This window comes from Ctenocephalides felis, unplaced genomic scaffold (assembly GCF_003426905.1).
Source record: "Ctenocephalides felis isolate EL2017-DRISC unplaced genomic scaffold, ASM342690v1 CF-g0.4_SCAFFOLD_01886, whole genome shotgun sequence".
NCBI classification, from domain to species: domain Eukaryota; kingdom Metazoa; phylum Arthropoda; class Insecta; order Siphonaptera; family Pulicidae; genus Ctenocephalides; species Ctenocephalides felis.
Genome location: NW_020538040.1, coordinates 169,879,464 through 169,897,392, shown reverse-complemented (window position 1 = coordinate 169,897,392; position 17,929 = coordinate 169,879,464). Strand labels below are relative to the sequence as shown.

At 28.1% G+C, this 17,929-nt stretch overlaps 1 protein-coding gene across 1 annotated transcript; it reads right to left on the bottom strand.

Moving 5' to 3' along the window:
- LOC113376753 (unconventional myosin-Va-like) lies at window positions 1-16,848 on the bottom strand. The gene is made up of 36 exons (XM_026616795.1): window positions 16,587-16,848; window positions 12,647-12,888; window positions 12,350-12,555; window positions 12,141-12,271; window positions 11,846-12,065; window positions 10,388-10,565; window positions 10,276-10,324; window positions 9,948-10,194; window positions 9,639-9,880; window positions 9,476-9,569; window positions 9,180-9,385; window positions 8,986-9,102; window positions 8,352-8,491; window positions 8,117-8,283; window positions 6,427-6,556; window positions 5,973-6,147; window positions 5,218-5,392; window positions 5,039-5,138; window positions 4,724-4,959; window positions 4,491-4,641; window positions 4,259-4,340; window positions 4,059-4,172; window positions 3,868-4,001; window positions 3,690-3,799; window positions 3,229-3,418; window positions 2,941-3,145; window positions 2,628-2,775; window positions 2,352-2,456; window positions 2,080-2,284; window positions 1,833-1,978; window positions 1,660-1,758; window positions 1,357-1,508; window positions 1,063-1,197; window positions 793-924; window positions 410-517; window positions 1-204 (listed from the first exon to the last, which is right to left on the bottom strand). The coding sequence occupies exons 1-36, from the start codon at window positions 16,611-16,613 to the stop codon at window positions 79-81; spliced, it is 5,424 nt and encodes a 1,807-aa protein (XP_026472580.1). The 5' UTR covers window positions 16,614-16,848; the 3' UTR covers window positions 1-78.
- Window positions 16,849-17,929: the final 1,081 nt, after the last annotated feature.

The window sequence follows — 17,929 nt, the reverse complement described above, 5'->3', positions numbered from 1 at the left end:
ATTTATATTATAATCTATCTTGGGAATGATGGCACAATTTTCTTGCCTATATCTTAAGCACATATATATTTAAGTCATTTATATCTTGGTCAATACTTCTAATTTAAGTACTTCAGGGACTTCTATATCCTCCAGTCTTATACTTGACGGATTAAATGGGAATTTAATAGGGAATGTATTTTTGAGATCCATAAGTAGTATGTCCTAAAAAATTAAATGTATATACATATTATTAAAGAATTATTTAAACCAATGAAAGTTATTTCATTGCTATTCAAATGACTTGATATCATTGAAAAAAAATTAACTATAATATACAAGTCAATATTGTTTCAGCTGTTCCACAAGTTTTTCTTTCAATTTATTTTATTATAACATAGAATATGAAGACATATATAAATATATTTACCTTCTCAGCAGGAATATCTCGCTTTCGTAAATGTTCTTGAATTTTACGAATGAAAGCAATAGAAACCTTTTCTTCATATCCATCAGCTGGTGTGTATAAATTCAAAATCTAGAAAAAAATGCATATTGTTAAGTTACATTATTTTTGCTGATTAAAACAATCTTTATAATTGTAGTCCAGCAACCTTAGGAACATTAAATAATATTTCCAAACTAGTTAGATACTTAAAACCAAAAATTTATCAAATTGTCCATTTTCAATTACGAAATTTATCCATTATTAATGCAAAGAAGTAATATACATAAGACATATTTTAAAGAGCTTAAGCTGAATTATGAATTGTTATTTCTTAAAATAAGGTAAAATCAATTTTGTATATTCACCTTGCAAATCTGTGTTGGAGTGAGTTGTGAACACATATCACAGACACTTTGCACATCATCGTCCGACTTTCGTGCCTGCAGTAACTGAGCTGCTTGAATAATGGGTTGCAAAGTGCTCAATATTGGAACTTCCTAAAATACATAGTTCAACACAGATTTATTACTAATTTATTACAAGTAAGGATGGAATGTGAAAAAAATAATGGTTACAAAAATAAATAAGCAATCAAAAAGTATTGTAATAATAATAATAATAAAAAATGTAATTACCTCTAATTTGTGGTCACGAGTCCATGTTTCTAAATGTGATAAATTGTATCGTATCTGCATTCCTTTTGACCAGTGGCACAAGTCTTTTCTCAGCAACAGATTATTGAGGGATGTTCCACATATAAAGTAGAACAACTGCAAGAAGCAAATAAATCTCAATAACTGATATCAAATATATATATATATATATATATATATATATATATATATATATATATATCCATTGAATTAGTTGCTAGTATTTTTTAAGAATGTGTTGCAAAATATTATGATATATATTAGAAAAAAACTTACTTGTTTAAATATCTGTACAATAATTTCAGGATCAACTCCATAGTATCCAAGTGTTTTTAAAATATTGGTCAGCTCTGAAACCAGTTGCTCAGGAGCTTTGAATGCATTCTTTGAATTATCAGCAGACACTGAAGAACTCCTGCCTCGCATCCCTAAACCGATTTAAAATCAAATAATAGTTATTATGATAATAATTTTCAAAAATTTATAATTCATTAATAGTTTTTTTAATTGTACTGGTTTTTGTTAACTAAAAATGATTATATTTATGAAACATTATTCTTTATGCTAAAATATGTTTACCTGCTGGTTTATGGCTAGTAAGGCCACTGATCGCTTCGTGTTCCAAAATTGCAGGGATAATTAAAGCTTGAAGTTTATCTTGGAGATGTTGAATTGCATCTAAATAAAACAATCACATACTCAAAATAAAAATCATAAAACAAATTTAGTTCATTCAATGTTATAATTATTACCTTGATAAATATAAACGCAGAAATCAGAAATCATCTGTCTATGGTCTGAAAGATCAAAATTTACAAGACACTGTTCATTTTGTTTTGGGGTGTTCTTGATTTGGAAAGCCACATCGCCACTATACTGTTTTAAGTTGTGCAAAAGTCTGCAAATACAAATTTCATTTTTAATATATTATAATGTACTAGCAGTACATGCACATTTCATTATAATATATAGTAATATAAACAAAAACAAAAAAAATACCTTAACATATTAGCTAGCCACAAGGCTCTGTAATCCAAATTTTCTCCGTGCTTCTTAATAGTTTTTCTAGTAGCAGTCAGGAATGATTGAATGATAGATCTTACTTTTATATCATTATTAATCATGTCGGTATATCTGACGCACATGAACACAATATATGCAGGAAGACATGGAAGCAATGTAGCAGCAACTCTTGGTTTTAAATCTATGAAACAAAAAATATTTAAATATCTAATATCCATACATAAAAAACTTCATTAAAATATTTTTACCTGTTACTAAGCGTCTTATAATAATATTTTCATCTTCAAATTTGTATTCAAACATGCCAAAGTATTCCCGATCCTTCTTTCTAATGTGTGGTAATCGGACTTCATCTGTTCAATATAAATGAGCATTAATTTCATATTGTTTTATATACAAGCTATAAACAAAATTCTGAATGCTAGGAAATTTATGTGAAACTCATAAAACTAACAGAGCTCAGAATATCATTTAGTAATGCATTTAAATTATTAATAAAACTTTGTAGCATTATGAAAAATCACCTGTTCCAGTCATAGCATTACTTGTTGCGCTGGTGTGTTTTTGAGGTTCTAAATACTCAGAAAGACCATTATCTGTAAGTCGTTTTGTCAATACATGCAATTGGGATTTGAGCTTTTGATAGTTATCAGTTAAGGCATCTTTTCCTTCCTGAAATTTAAAAATCTTTGTGTTCTACATCCTATCATATTAAACATTTATTATATTAGTTCATCATGGTGTTCTTAAAATATGATATTCATAAAATTATATATAATATTCATAAATTCATAAAATATAAAATGAGAATAATATTACTACACGCTATATGTATACCTGTAAATTCAAGTTTTCTGTTGTTAATCTCGTTATCTCATATTGCATGTAAGCTTCCATCTTAGTTTGAGCAGGCCCCAAATTTCCCTGCAACAATTTTTCTAAACGCTCATTTTCTGCAACCAATCTGTCAATTTCTGAAGCCATTTCTTGCTTAGTATTCAAACTTTGATTCTTTTCAGATTGCAGCTCCGATTCCAATTGCCTGTGGAAATATTATAGTTATTTATTAATAATATAAAAAGAATGATACAACTGAAAGTTTCGAATGCAGTTTTAGATCAAAACCTGATAATTTTTTTCTGTGACTCAAAAGCGTGAATCAGTTCTCCGTCTTCATTTACCACACTAAGATCATCGGTGGGATAATTTTCACCTAATGAACGTAAATTAGTGCTCTGAGTGGCTAGAACAGTACGTAGTTGAATGCATTCGTCGCGCCGTCTTTCACATTCTTCCTGGGTCGCTTTCAATTGTTCTTAAAAACAATAATATATATACTAAATATTATTATATGAACAAATATTAAATAAACAATAAACAAAAGTAATAAAAATTAACCACAATAGCCAATGGTCGCAATTTCACCAAAGCTCTAGGTTGCACTTAAAAGCTTATAATTTCTAAATGTGAAATAATTTTTTTCTAATTTTTTCAGGATAGTTACGATCAATAACCCCCACCCTATTTCGACTTTACGTTGAGTTATGTGACACCCTATATAGTAAAAAAAAAAAAAAAAATTATACCTAAAATCTCTTTCTTCTCAACTCCTGTGAAATTACGATCAATTACTGTTTGTCTCAACAGCATTAAATCTTTTCTAAGCTTTTCATTTTCTATTTCCAATTCAGCAGATCTGAAAATTAATTTATTAGAATAATTTAAAATAAGTAAAAAAAAAAAAATCCTGCAAAAAATCATTACCGAATGCCATCCTCAAAACTTTTGTAATCAACATTGCCCTTTTCTAACTCCTCAATACGATTCAATAATCGCGATTTATCCATTTCAACAGTGTGTAACTTTTGTTGAAGTTTTAGAATTAAACCAACATCACGCTAAAAAAATGTTTAAATATTAAATTTTTTAATAAAAAAACTTTTTGTTTTACTTACGCTATCTCCACTTCCTAAATTCTCATTGTATTGATCAGACTTCTTCCAGTCAATACTATCCAATTTTGTATGTTGTGGAGCAGGTGTGCTTCGTACTGATCCATACCCAAAGTCCTAAAATAGACAATAGATCATAGAAAACCAATAACTATATACTACAAAATCAGATGCAAATAGTAAAAAATATATAGCAAACTCACATCTTCTGAAGGAGAACCTGAACTGATTTGACAATCTTCTAAGAGAGTTGAATTGTCTGCGAACTGAGTTAGTCTTGTTAACCTGAAATTTAATTATGATATACTAGCACATAATATAAGAACAATGCTGTTAAAACATATTAAAAATAAAAAAAAAAAATTAAATTTATATTAATTCTATATAAAATTTATATTTTCAGAAGAATATTTATGCTGATATTTAATTGCTGACCTGGCCAATTGTTCTTGCATGCTCTCAGTTCTTTTTTCTAATGCATGGTGTTCCAAAAGTAATTTCTGATACAAAGCACGTTGTTGTTCGATTTCATCATTATGTTGTAATCTTTCAGCTTCTAATGTCTTCTGCACATCCTCTTTAACAACTATAAATCAACAAAACAATCCATAAAATTGATTGGATGCAAAGTAGATTTTTTTATGTCAGCACTGTAAAATTTGACTTGCCTGATTCTTTTTCTTCAGTATGTTTTTGGACTTGAGAAAGTTCTACTTTAAGAGTTTCAATTTCTTTATTCATATCTACTTCCAACTGTTGTCTTTCTTCAACTATTTGCATCTTTTCATCTTGCTCAACACGCAATTTATCATTGAGATCTTTTAATGAGCGATCTTTTTCATCCATCACTAAAGTTAATCGTTTTAGTTCTTGTTCTAATGTTTTCAATGTTCCTAGCTTTGACCTAAAAATATTTTAGATATAAACTATGATTCAAAATATAAATATTTAAATTTATATAATTATAAAATTAAAGTATTTACTTAAGATCCTGATTTTCTGCCAATACAGCATTCATAACAGAATTCTTTTTATTGAGTTCCTCAATCTTTTGCTGTAGTGAGATTATCTTATTCTCCAATCCTAATAAAGTAAATCATTAAATTTACCAAATATATAAAGTCACACTTTAAGAAACATGATCTGGTTACGACTTCAATACCTCTATTTAATGTTTTAACATGTTCCACAGATCGAGCTTCGGCTTTCAATACCCTGAACTTCTTCCTGGCAAGTTTTCTTCGAATTGCTGATTGACATATGATAATTTTTTTTATATATGCATTATACCTTCGTCTAGCCAACCATCCTCGGACATGTCTCTGTATCAAAGTCGCCTACAAGAAAAATAAAAATTTCATATTGCATTGCAAAGACAATATAAACATAGCTTGTAAACTATGATGATAAACATGCTTAACAAGGTTAATGTAAAATTGAAACAAAAAAAATGTAAATGATTATTTCTCCTGATACATGTACAGGTTGTCAAAAATATGAATAATATGAGATAATTAATAAATAGATTGTATTATCATCTTAAAAGGGTATTATAGTCTAAAAGTTTTAAAAAATCAATTTTTTGTTGTGTTTTTAAAGTTTAACTATTAAAGAATATGTGCACAAAACGATTAATCAAAATTCAACTTATTTTCGGAGATATCGCTGTTTCGGATTTTTTTTTAGGAAACCGCCATTTTGTCAAAAATTATTATTTTGCTTATTGCTTCGAATAATTACTAGATTTATTATTTCTTTAATGAATTCAATTTGGTTTTTTAATTTCAGATGATTTACTTCAGGGATAGAGAGATCACCGCAAAACGTGTTTTTCGAAAAATGCTTCCGCAGATTTTTTTTCGGCCGATTAAGTGTATATAACCCCTTAAGACATTATGCCATGCACCAATAGTTCACCTTTGAATCATACAGCAATCTTTGATATTTCAGCCGCGCCAAATATCCACGACCATACTTCTGTATAAACAATGCAGTAGCTTTCAATTCCAAAAATTTCTTCCTCGCTATCCACTTTCTAACGTATTTCTGTATGGTAATAGCCGCTATGTTTTGCCGAAGTTTTACTGCTTTCCTGTAAAAAAATAAAATTTTCTTTAAATAATCAAAAAATAAAGGCAAGATCTACTTGAACTTGTAATAACAAGTGCTACATTATTGAATAAAAAGATATAAGATTTATTGTTATCAGTTTTGTAATAATGAGAGAAAGATAATTATGTCATCAATCTACAAATCATAAATATGTTTACATCCACAAATCATGCATCTTAGATCAAGTTATCGGATTTGTGTGTCATTGCATAGAGTGCAATAAGTAAAATAAATTGACAACATAATTAAATTATCAAACCTTCGTCCTAACAGACCACGCCCATATCGTTGTATTCCAATGATTGATTTCTTAAGTTTCAAATATTGCATTCTTTTGACAAATGCTCTCATTTGACTTTGCATTATGATACAGCATCGACTAAGTTGATCTAAAAAATAACAATGAAATTAATATAATCATATGAAAAACACCTTATAGTACCCAGACTTATGGGGGTCTTCCTATGTAATGAGTTGAAAAAATCGATTTTTTTTTCTTTTCATATTTCGGTAGATTACACCTTTAAAAATAACATATTAAAATTTCAAATCGATATCTCAAATAATTTTTGAGTTACAGCCATTTAAAAAGTATACATATAGTATATAGTACAACAATCATTTTATCTTTAAACGCGTTTTTCTCAAAACTGTGTTTTTCAAACTTTCCTCCATTGTATCTCAGAAACGGCTGGACCGAATTACTTGAAATTTACAGGGCACACTCAATATGTTTAAACGCATGGAATGAACTATTATCAATCAAAAATTTTCAAAACTTCGATTTTTTTATAGCAAAAAACAAAAAAAAAGCGCCTAATTTGCAACTTTTATTTCAAATGTCTATCAAAAATCCAATTTTTTTTGTATTCATTTGATTATAGTTCATTCCGTGCTTTTAAGCTTGCAAATTAAAACGCCGTTTATTTTTTTTTGGTCAGATAAGCCGATCAGCCGGAGTCGTGGAGGAAGTGGGAGTTCTTTTTTTCGAGGCGGGGGTGTTCAGAGCGCTGTAACTCTAGTTTGACTGAATATTTTTAGCTGAAATTTTATATTTATACTGTCCAAATATGTGTTAATAAATGATAAAAAAAACTTGAAGCTCTAAATATTTACTGGTCGTAGAAAAAAAATCCTAAAATATCCCTAAAAAACAGGCCGTCATATAGGAAGACCCCCTTATGAGTGTTTAAATATACGAACCGTCAAAGGAGCGATTCGTTGCTTCGACATACGAGCAAAATTTGAGAAACAAGCTTTTGAAAAATGTTAATGACAAAATAAAAATATGAATAATTTCGTCAGTTGTAAGAATGATTTTACTATGGAAATATTTTGATTCTGTTATGATAGTAAATTATTTTATGGTTAGCTATTTCAATTCTATATTATTATTAATTGTGCAGTAGCAATTTACCCATGCGAATATATTGAAGATTATTTTAACATTTAAAATTTTGAATATGTATTAATAGTGATTGTACAGAGTTTGCGTTTTTTGCTTTTTTTACAATTTCAAAATATTATTTAATTTTATAACCACGAGTCTAAAAAAAGAGCCATGTCTCTGGAATTAAAGTGTGAAATTATTAAAAAATACGATAATGGCAAGAATGTACAAACGTAAGACATCATACATATATACTGTGTTTGAACAGAAGAAGTTGATAAAGAGTATAACTCCAACTAAGGGCTAATCTAACTAATAATTTATAAGCATCTTTCTGAACTCTAAGATTGTCAATAAAAATCACCCCAAAAAGAGTTAGAACAGTTAGAATAAATAGTAAGTTTACTTTTAAAACTGAACAAAAAGCACAGTGCTGGGATGAATTAATCGTATTTCAATGTATTTATATGGAAAAACTGCTTCGAGATACAAGCATAGTTACGGAATAAATTAAACTCGTATGTCGGGGTACCAGTCTAATTTAAAAAAAGTCACTAACCTGCTCGAAGTTTTTCAAGGTAAGCAACTTGACCAGCTCTAAAAAATATCATAGTTTGACCAAACTGATATTTGTCAGCATCTTTTATACATTTGGTTAAAATTATCTTACACGTCGCAATTATATCTGAACGATTGACGTCTTTAGAATGGCACAGTACGCGATATCTGCAAAAACAATTACAATGACACATTTAATGCTTTTATATGCATAAAACTAATGGTTGATAAATCACCTGGAAAAAAAGTCGACATAACACCAGCGAGATGGAAATCCTGCTGCGGAAATGCGAATAGTTTCTAGAACACCGCAAGCTCGTAGTTGTTGCACTGCACGGCTCGCTTCCCAAGTGAACGCCATTTTATCATCGTTGGGCTGAGATAGTTTAAAATTAGATTATTAACTATATTATTAAAGTAAAACTTCTTTAGCCGCGACTAGGGTGTACATCCGTGGAAATGCAACAAAAATTGCGTTACGCCCGAATTGTACGTCATTCGCTCGCTCTCGATAAAATCATTTCAATAAGGGTCGATTGTGATTAGTAGTCGTGTATGTGAATTACAAGTATGTCGTTGTATGCGTACCGGCATGAACGTTGTATGCGTACCAATATCAACAAGGAAATCGGCATAAATAAATAAACATTTTGAAGTTACATCGTAGTACAAATCTTGATTTTATGAACAATGCCTAAATCAGAAGAATATGTTACTCTGTTCCTTGAAAATAATAAAACAAATGAAACATTTGTGCCATGTACTAAACAGTACAGTAGCAAATAAGTTTTACTTCAATCGCGTGTGAACCTTAAAGGCACTCTTTTTTTTAATATTGATAGAGATAAAGTTTTTTTTAGGAAAATTTACCTTAATACATCTAACATAATGTGGAGTTGTTGAGTCCAAAGTGCTCATTAGCAAACCCAGAGACTCACGAAATTGAGAACCCACACTCTTTTTGTTCTGCTTAGACGACATAGTTTCCTAAAAAATAAATAAAAATATAATATGTGATAAGTGGATTCCTCATGCTTTGATTTAAAATATTTAAAATTACTAACATTTCCCAAATGCGTTGTAACTTTTACTTTAACTCTAGGTGTAGACTTTTTAGCCGGATCGATCACAGAAAATAATTCGCACACTAAAGAATTATTAGAGCGTTTTAAAACTTCTATCTGTTGTTCCATCACAGTATCACGATTCTTCTCTAAAAATCCCACGGATTCATACTCAACCTTGTCAGCAAAATGATGTATAACAAAAGCTGCAAAAAATATATATTAACAATATATAATAACAATATAGCATTAACAATTCTTCATAATTCCATTTTTTGCATATTTTTATATATTACCTGATGTCCCAAATCGAGGTTTATTAAAATGGGAATGTTTTGAACACTTTGAATATAACTTTTCAGTCCATGATGAATCACTGCCTTTTGGCATCTTTAAATTATATGAAAAGAAGTTTTTGAAAATCAATAAAGCAAATTGTTACATTTTGATTTACAATACCTTGCACTCTTCATCGAGCAAGTCCAAAATACCTAGTCGGGATTCTATCAAATCTATGCATGGCTGATTATCATAAAAATCAATCATTTTCCATGCAATACCCTCTTTCAAATATTCTTGCTGTTCGAGTTTAAAAACATGCTTGTTGAATTGCTGTTGCAATTTCTCATTAGCATAATTGATACAGAATTGTTCAAAGGAATTTATTTCAAAAGTTTCAAAACCATAGATATCCAATACCCCTACAAATAAGAAAAATTTGAAATACAGTATTAATTTTTCATTACATAGCAATATTATTTTGCATACCTATACACTGCCTTGTTTTGCCACTAGATTCCAATGTTTTATTGATAGTTTTAACTACGTATTCAAATAACTTTGCATAAATGTGCTTAGCTAATGCATCACGTGAATTGTTTGCTTCTTGTTGTGACATTGGTTTCTGTATTACGTCATTCATTGAAATAATTTGTCTAATGCACAACCATTGCTGCATTGCCTTCATTTCAATTCCCAATAAGGTGCAAAAATATTCTAAATGTTTATCTGTATTCTGAAATTATTATTTTTTATTCATTTTGATCTGTGGAAAGATCATGTAATTATATATGCATATAATATAAAAAATACTTACAGCTATATAACTAGTATCTGATTCTTCATTGGTGCTGTTGGAAAGAAATCTACCAAACAAAAATAATGATTAATAAAAATATAAGCATATAAAATTATTTCACAGTACATACTTAATATTTCCTAAATGCAATACTGCTGACCAGACTTTGAACATATCTTCCTGTTCAGTGTTGGAGAATCCTAAAGTAGCCAGCGCTAACCGCGTTTCAGTAAAAGTCTTATCATCGGATACACTTTCTATATTAGGGCACTCGCCCTGGTTCAAGTAATTAAAATTATCTTGATGATCTGTGGAAACAAATAATAAAAATAGAAACTTTGATAAATTTTTATAATTCAACCGCTTATCGCTTTATTTTCAAAATTTTCAACATTTAATTACGTAGAAACGGGCCCGGCCGATGTTTCCCAAAAATTAATCAACAAATCGAATCAAAATTGTGAGCTAAAACATAGAAGAACTAGTATTTTAATAATCGACTTAATAAAAAATAAATTAATTTATGAGTGATTAAAAAGTTCCGAATGGATTTATTACATATCATTGAAATAGAAAACGAACGAATACTATCGTTATATCAAGTAAATCGTCTAATTTTAATTTTAACAAACTACTTGTCGTAAGGCCGTAATATTTCAGTAAGTTCTATAAGACCACGATATATAACGCCAAAAAAAGTTTCATAAAAATCAGCTTACATTTTTGTTTTTAATAGTTCATTACAAAGAAACGGCTCGGCAGATCGTCGCAAAAACTGACAAACGATAGTCCTCACTGAAATACATCAAATGGCTTTTAAATTTTTGAAATCGGTTCAGGCGTTTTTGAGCAAATTTTTAAAATTAAAGGACTTGTCGTAGGGCCGTAATATTTTAGTATCCATAAGACTATGGTATCTACACAGTCAAAAAAAATAATAGAAATCGTCGAAAAAATTTTTTCAACGCTTTCTTACAAGAAAGCGGTCCGGCCGATCTTTACTAAAAACTAATCAGGTCGATTCCCAACCAATATCTTTCGAACGGTTTTTGGATTTTCAAAATCGATTTAGAATTGCGGGCTAAAACGTGGACGAAAAATTTTTCACTTTTCTGCTATTTACAAAGAAACTAAATTAAATTTTTGAAATCGGTCCAGTCGTTTTTGAGAAAACGTCGATTTACGGCAAAAAATCTATTCACATACACGTACACACACATACTTTTTCCGATTTTGGTCTCATTCGATTCAGAATGGCTTGAAACATCGAGAAAACATAAAATTAGCGAATCTGATTTTTTTATGAAAAACTTTGGGAAGGTAAAAATTTTCTGCTAATTAAGAAGAAACGGCTCTGCCTATCGTCACGCGAAACTAAACAACGCTAGTCCTTATCAAATTACATAAAATAGCTTTTAAACTTTTGATATTAGAAAAAAAATCAATTCAAATAGCAAATGGTCACTGTTTTATATGCATGGCAAATATACCACTCATTACTCAAAATTCTGCCAGTTCTGCATGCCGAGTATATTCGTTTTTCACAGTTAACTGGTTAACAATTTATAAAAACAGGAAATATTCGTACCTAAATGTAAAAACGGCATTTCTTTTCTGCTTGCACATAACTGATAAAATATGTGGTAATTGCGTTCTCCGTTAGCTTGAAATACTACACGAGATTTTTCCAATAGATACGTCCTCATAGAAGCACCGGCAATGTGAAGATGTTTATTAAACCTGAGTTCTATAAATTTTCCAAAACGGGAACTATTGTCATTTCTGGTAGTTTTAGCGTTTCCAATGGCCTTAGGTACGATTTATAAAATAGTTATAATTTTTACAAGCAAAATAATCAAATTATATACTGCATTATGTATAACCTCCATAATTGGACTAGACGCCAAGACTTTTCTTTCCACTTGAGTTTCGGTATCGCTACCTCCAACACAAGCAAAGTATCGCATGGCATATTTGGCAGATACTGTTTTACCTGCACCTGATTCTCCACTGACTGTAATAATTACATAAAGATTTAATAGAACAAGAATATTTTAATAATAATATACACAATAGAGTGATTTATTTTAACCTATAATGCTCTGATCTCTTCCTTCACGTTCTAATTTTGCATAAGCTTCTTCAGCCACAGCAAATATATGTGGTTCCAGATCACCAAGTGCATGCCCCCGATATGCTGCAATCGAATCTTGTCCATATAAAGGTAATTCTGCATAAGGATTTACTGCTACTAGAACTATTCCACAGTACGTATATATTGATTTATTCTGGCAAAACCTAAAATAAAAAAAAAATACATATATATGCTATATATTACTATAATTATTTGTATAAAACAAACATATACAAGCTCAAGCTGGTACCATACCTAACTTGCAAATTGTGTAATACTGCTGGTTCATGAAGGTATGATAGCGAGGTCAAATCATTTTCTCCCAATAGTATGTCTGGATTCCTCAAGGGTGGTAAATCATTATCATTCTTTATTACAATTTCTTGATGTACTTGGGATTCATCCAGTATTATGTGCAATATGGATCCTGTGTAATGCTCCGTCACTGTCGCTGTTTCCCATACCAAATCTGGATGTCGCACCCATATTTTAGCACCCTGTAGTAAAATTTTATGTATATGATTAATTGGATCTAATATTTAACCTATTTTAAATTATAATATTGAGCATACAGACAATTGGATATAAAGGGGAAAAACATTAATGATTAAATAATATTCTACTAAAGTACTTAATGTGAAGTGTTGAGGTACTTCAGATTATATATATATATATATATATATATATATATATATATATAAACTAGAAACCAAAGGTGGTATTGCTAACACAGTGTCTATACAATATAGATAAAAAATATGCAAGATATCAATAGTCGTAACAAAAAAGATTAAAATATAGAATTATGTTTAATTATAATGAGTTAATTATATTGCAACATTATATTGCATAAATATTTTGAATTGCAAAGATTCATCTTCAGTAGTATATATGGTTGGTAACATATATTTTATTAACTACTTTCATTGATAAACCTCGAACAGATTTATATTGGCAAAATAGCTAGTGTAATTTGGGTTTCAAATATTTTACAGTAAATAAATATAAAAGTATCAAACTAAATTTAATTATGCAATGTTAAATTTTCATAGTATATATGAAAATTGGTATTTTCTCCATATTATATGTTTCCTATCACACTTTTTATATATAAATGTCATTTACTTCTAATAAATAATTCTAGCATAAAATTAATATATAATATACCCTACGCTCATAAACTCCAAATTCATAAAAAAATCTAAGCAGTCTGTAAAAACAGATAAAATATTTACACTTATAAATAAAATACTATCAAATACACATCATGTCATATAAAAAATACTGTAAGTCTTATAAGATATATAATCAGATGATCATGAAAAAAAATTTAGAATATAATTAAAAGTGATAAACTTAAATACAATTCGATGCATCAGATTCAGAATAATTAAAACATCTTAATCAAATTCTCAATAAGTTACATATAAATAGATGTAAACTGGCATAAATGTATACTTATAATTTGTACAATATTCCTAAATTAATTAATCAAAATAATTTATTGTACATTACCATAACATAGTTGTTGAAAATACCCAGAAAATTTTGATTGAATTGTGAACAATGTTAATATAAAATATAAGTAAAAAAAATAGATGCTTATTTGTTTTGTGATATTCACATGTTTTAACAGGTTACTCAATAACAAAATTTACCATAATCATGATAAATGATAAATTTCATCAATTTAGATAGTATTTATTCTGAATCAACATATTTATCCAATTTTAAGTTCTGTTTCTTTGTAACATATTTGTTATTTTCTCTTTTGTAGGAAGTATATATTTAAGTACTTTAATATAAAATATTCCCTCCCTATATAAACTTTAAATTATATATAAAAATTGATGTTTTCTCCATATTATAAGTTTCCGATCAGATAATCATAAAACAAAATTTAGAATAGAGTTAAAAAGTGATAAACTTAAATACAATTGGATACATCAGATTCAGAATAATCATAACATATTAGTCGAGTATGTAAATAGATGTAAACTTATATAAATGTATACTTGCATAATTTGTACAATATTCTTAAATTAATTAATGAAAATAATTTATTGTACATTACCATAACATAGTTGTTGAAAATACCCAGAAAATTTTGATTGAATTGTGAACAATGTTAATATAAAATATAAGTAAAAAAAATAGATGTTTATTTGTTTTGTGATATTCACATGTTTTAACAGGTTACTCAATAACAAAATGATAAATTTCATCAATTTAGATAGTAATTATTCTGAATCAACATATTTATCCAATTTTAAGTTCTGTTTCTTTGTAACATATCTGTTATTTTCTCTTTTATAGGAAGTATATATTTAAGTACTTTAATATAAAATATTCTCTCCCTATATAAACTTTAAATTATATATAAAAATTGATGTGTTCTCCATATTATAAGTTTCCAATCAGATAATCATAAAACAAACTTTAGAATAGAGTTAAAAAGTGATAAACTTAAATACAATTGGATACATCAGATTCAGAATAATCATAACATCTTAGTCGAGTATGTAAATAGATGTAAACTTATATAAATGTATACTTGTATAATTTGCACAATATTCCTAAATTAATTAATCAAAATAATTTATTGTACATTACCATAACATAGTTGTTGAAAATACCCAGAAAATTTTGATTGAATTGTGAACAATGTTAATATAAAATATAAGTAAAAAAATAGATGTTTATTTGTTTTATATTCACATGTTTTAACAGGTTACTCAATAACAAATATTACCATAATCATGATGAATGATAAATTTCATCAATTTAGATAGTAATTATTCTGAATCAACATATTTATCCAATTTTAAGTTCTGTTTCTTTGTAACATATCTGTTATTTTCTCTTTTGTAGGAAGTATATATTTAAGTACTTTAATATAAAATATTCCCTCCCTATATAAACTTTAAATTATATATAAAAATTGATGTTTTCTCCATATTATAAGTTTACAATCAGATAATCATAAAACAAACTTTAGAATAGAGTTAAAAAGAGATAAACTTAAATACAATTCTCTAAATACATCAGATTCAGAATAATCGTAACATCTTAGTCAAGTAGGTAAATAAATAGATGTAAACTGATATAAATGTATACTTGCATAATTTGCACTATATTCTTAAATTAATTAATCAAAATAATTTATTGTACATTACCATAACATAGTTGTTGAAAATACCCAGAAAATTTTGATTGAATTGTGAACAATGTTAATATAAAATATAAGTAAAAAAATAGATGTTTATTTGTTTTGTGCTATTCACATGTTTTAACAAGTTAATCAGATAAAATAACCAGAAAATTTTGATTGAACTGTGAACAATGTTAATATAAAATATAAGTAAAAAAAATAGATTTTTATTTGTTTGGTGATATTCACATGTTTTAACAGGTTACTCAATAACAAAATGATAAATTTAATCAATTTAGATAGTAATTATTCTGAATCAACATATTTACCAATTTTAAGTTCTGTTTCTTTGTAACATATCTGTTATTTTCTCTTTTGTAGGAAGTATATATTTAAGTACTTTAATATAAAATATTCCCTCCCTATATAAACTTTAAATTATATATAAAAATTGATGTGTTCTCCATATTATAAGTTTCCGATCAGATAATCATAAAACAAAATTTAGAATAGAGTTAAAAAGTGATAAACTTAAATACAATTGGATACATCAGATTCAGAATAATCATAACATCTTAGTCGAGTATGTAAATAGATGTAAACTGATATAAAAGTATACTTGCATAATTTGTACAATATTCTTAAATTAATTAATCAAAATAATTTATTGTACATTACCATAACATAGTTGTTGAAAATACCCAGAAAATTTTGATTGAATTGTCAACAATGTTAATATAAAATATAAGTAAAAAAATATATGCTTATTTGTTTTGTGATATTCACATGTTTTAACAGGTTACTCAATAACAAAATTTACCATAATCATGATGAATGATAAATTTCATCAATTTAGATAGTAATTATTCTGAATCAACATATTTATCCAATTCTAGGTTCTGTTTCTGTATAACATACTTGGTATTTATTTTTTGTAGAAAGTATATATTTAAGTACTTTAATATAAAATATTCCCTCAACATAAAATTTGATAGAGTTATAAGTAAATGAATTGTAAAAACTATTGATAGCCTCTGAATTTACCTTTGTATAGAGTTCTTTCGTAGTCATTTTTGAAGTATGAAAAACTTCTAAAGTAAAACTTGAAATTATTTTCCTGACATTTTCTTTGAATATCACACACAAAAGTAAATATGCATTATCCAAACAGTTTTATTGGATTTGTGTAACACTTTTGTACTCGTGTGTCATCGTTCAAATGAGATGTCAAATCTTCAACATTCCACCTGATAAAATAATTCACATTGCCAGCTATTGAGAGATAAGGACAGTCCGAAATAAAACAGATGTCCACGTCCACCTCGTACGTTCTTCTGCTTTATAAACATAGGTAAATGTGGAATTCACAATAACTGTTTTTCGGTGTTACATTGTGACAGTAGGAAATGTGCCCACTAACTAGAGCTGTCCGACTGACAGCTTTAGGGAATACATTGACATCACAACTTCGATCACCTGAAACGGTTGATTATTGATTTAACATTAATTCAATATCACAATGTTAGCATTCATAAAGTTTAAAAACACAAAACGTGAAAAGACTTTTAAATCGCAAATTGAAACTACTATCAAAATTTAATATTTAATATAATACTTTTCTTTTATCTATGAATGAACCATGAATGAACCCTTGGGTCTTTTAAGCCATAATCATAGATAAACAAGTATAATAATAAAAATTAATTTAATAATAATAATATTTAAGTATTATTATATTGTCTAGGTTTTAAGGCGTCACAGCTATTGCCTGATTTGAAAATATTATATTATAGACTCGTACTTTATAATTCAACTCGTACGTCTATAATCTATAATCAATCGACTGGTTTTGAAGAATTCCTCAATAAAATTGAAAAAAAAACTGAAAAATCAAAATACTTTTCTGCCCTATCAATAAATTTTATTTTATTATTAACTTCCCCTAGGGTAAGTTATTGTAATCGTCCAAAAATCAAAATTGAAAATTTTTACATTTCTCCACGTTTTGTAGGTTTCTGAACATTTTGGCATACCCCAGAAAAAATGGTATATTATATGTATGTGTGTACGTGTATGTGTGTGTGTGCGGATACAAATTTTCGTCGACGATTTCGGGAACACCGATCAATTGATTTGAATAATTCAAAAAACATTCGATTCGTATTGATAAGGAGACGTGCTGAATAGTTTTTGGCGAAGGCAGGTCAAGCCGTTCCAAAGATACGGGGCAAAAAGTGCCAAAGACGGTAACTCAGTTTTTAAGAGAACGGAGCCTAGACAATATTAGAATACGATGCGTATTATATTCATTGGAACGGAGCGTCCGATTTTAATGATTCAAAAAACATTATATTTGTATACAAGATGAACTGATTAAATTTTTGAGA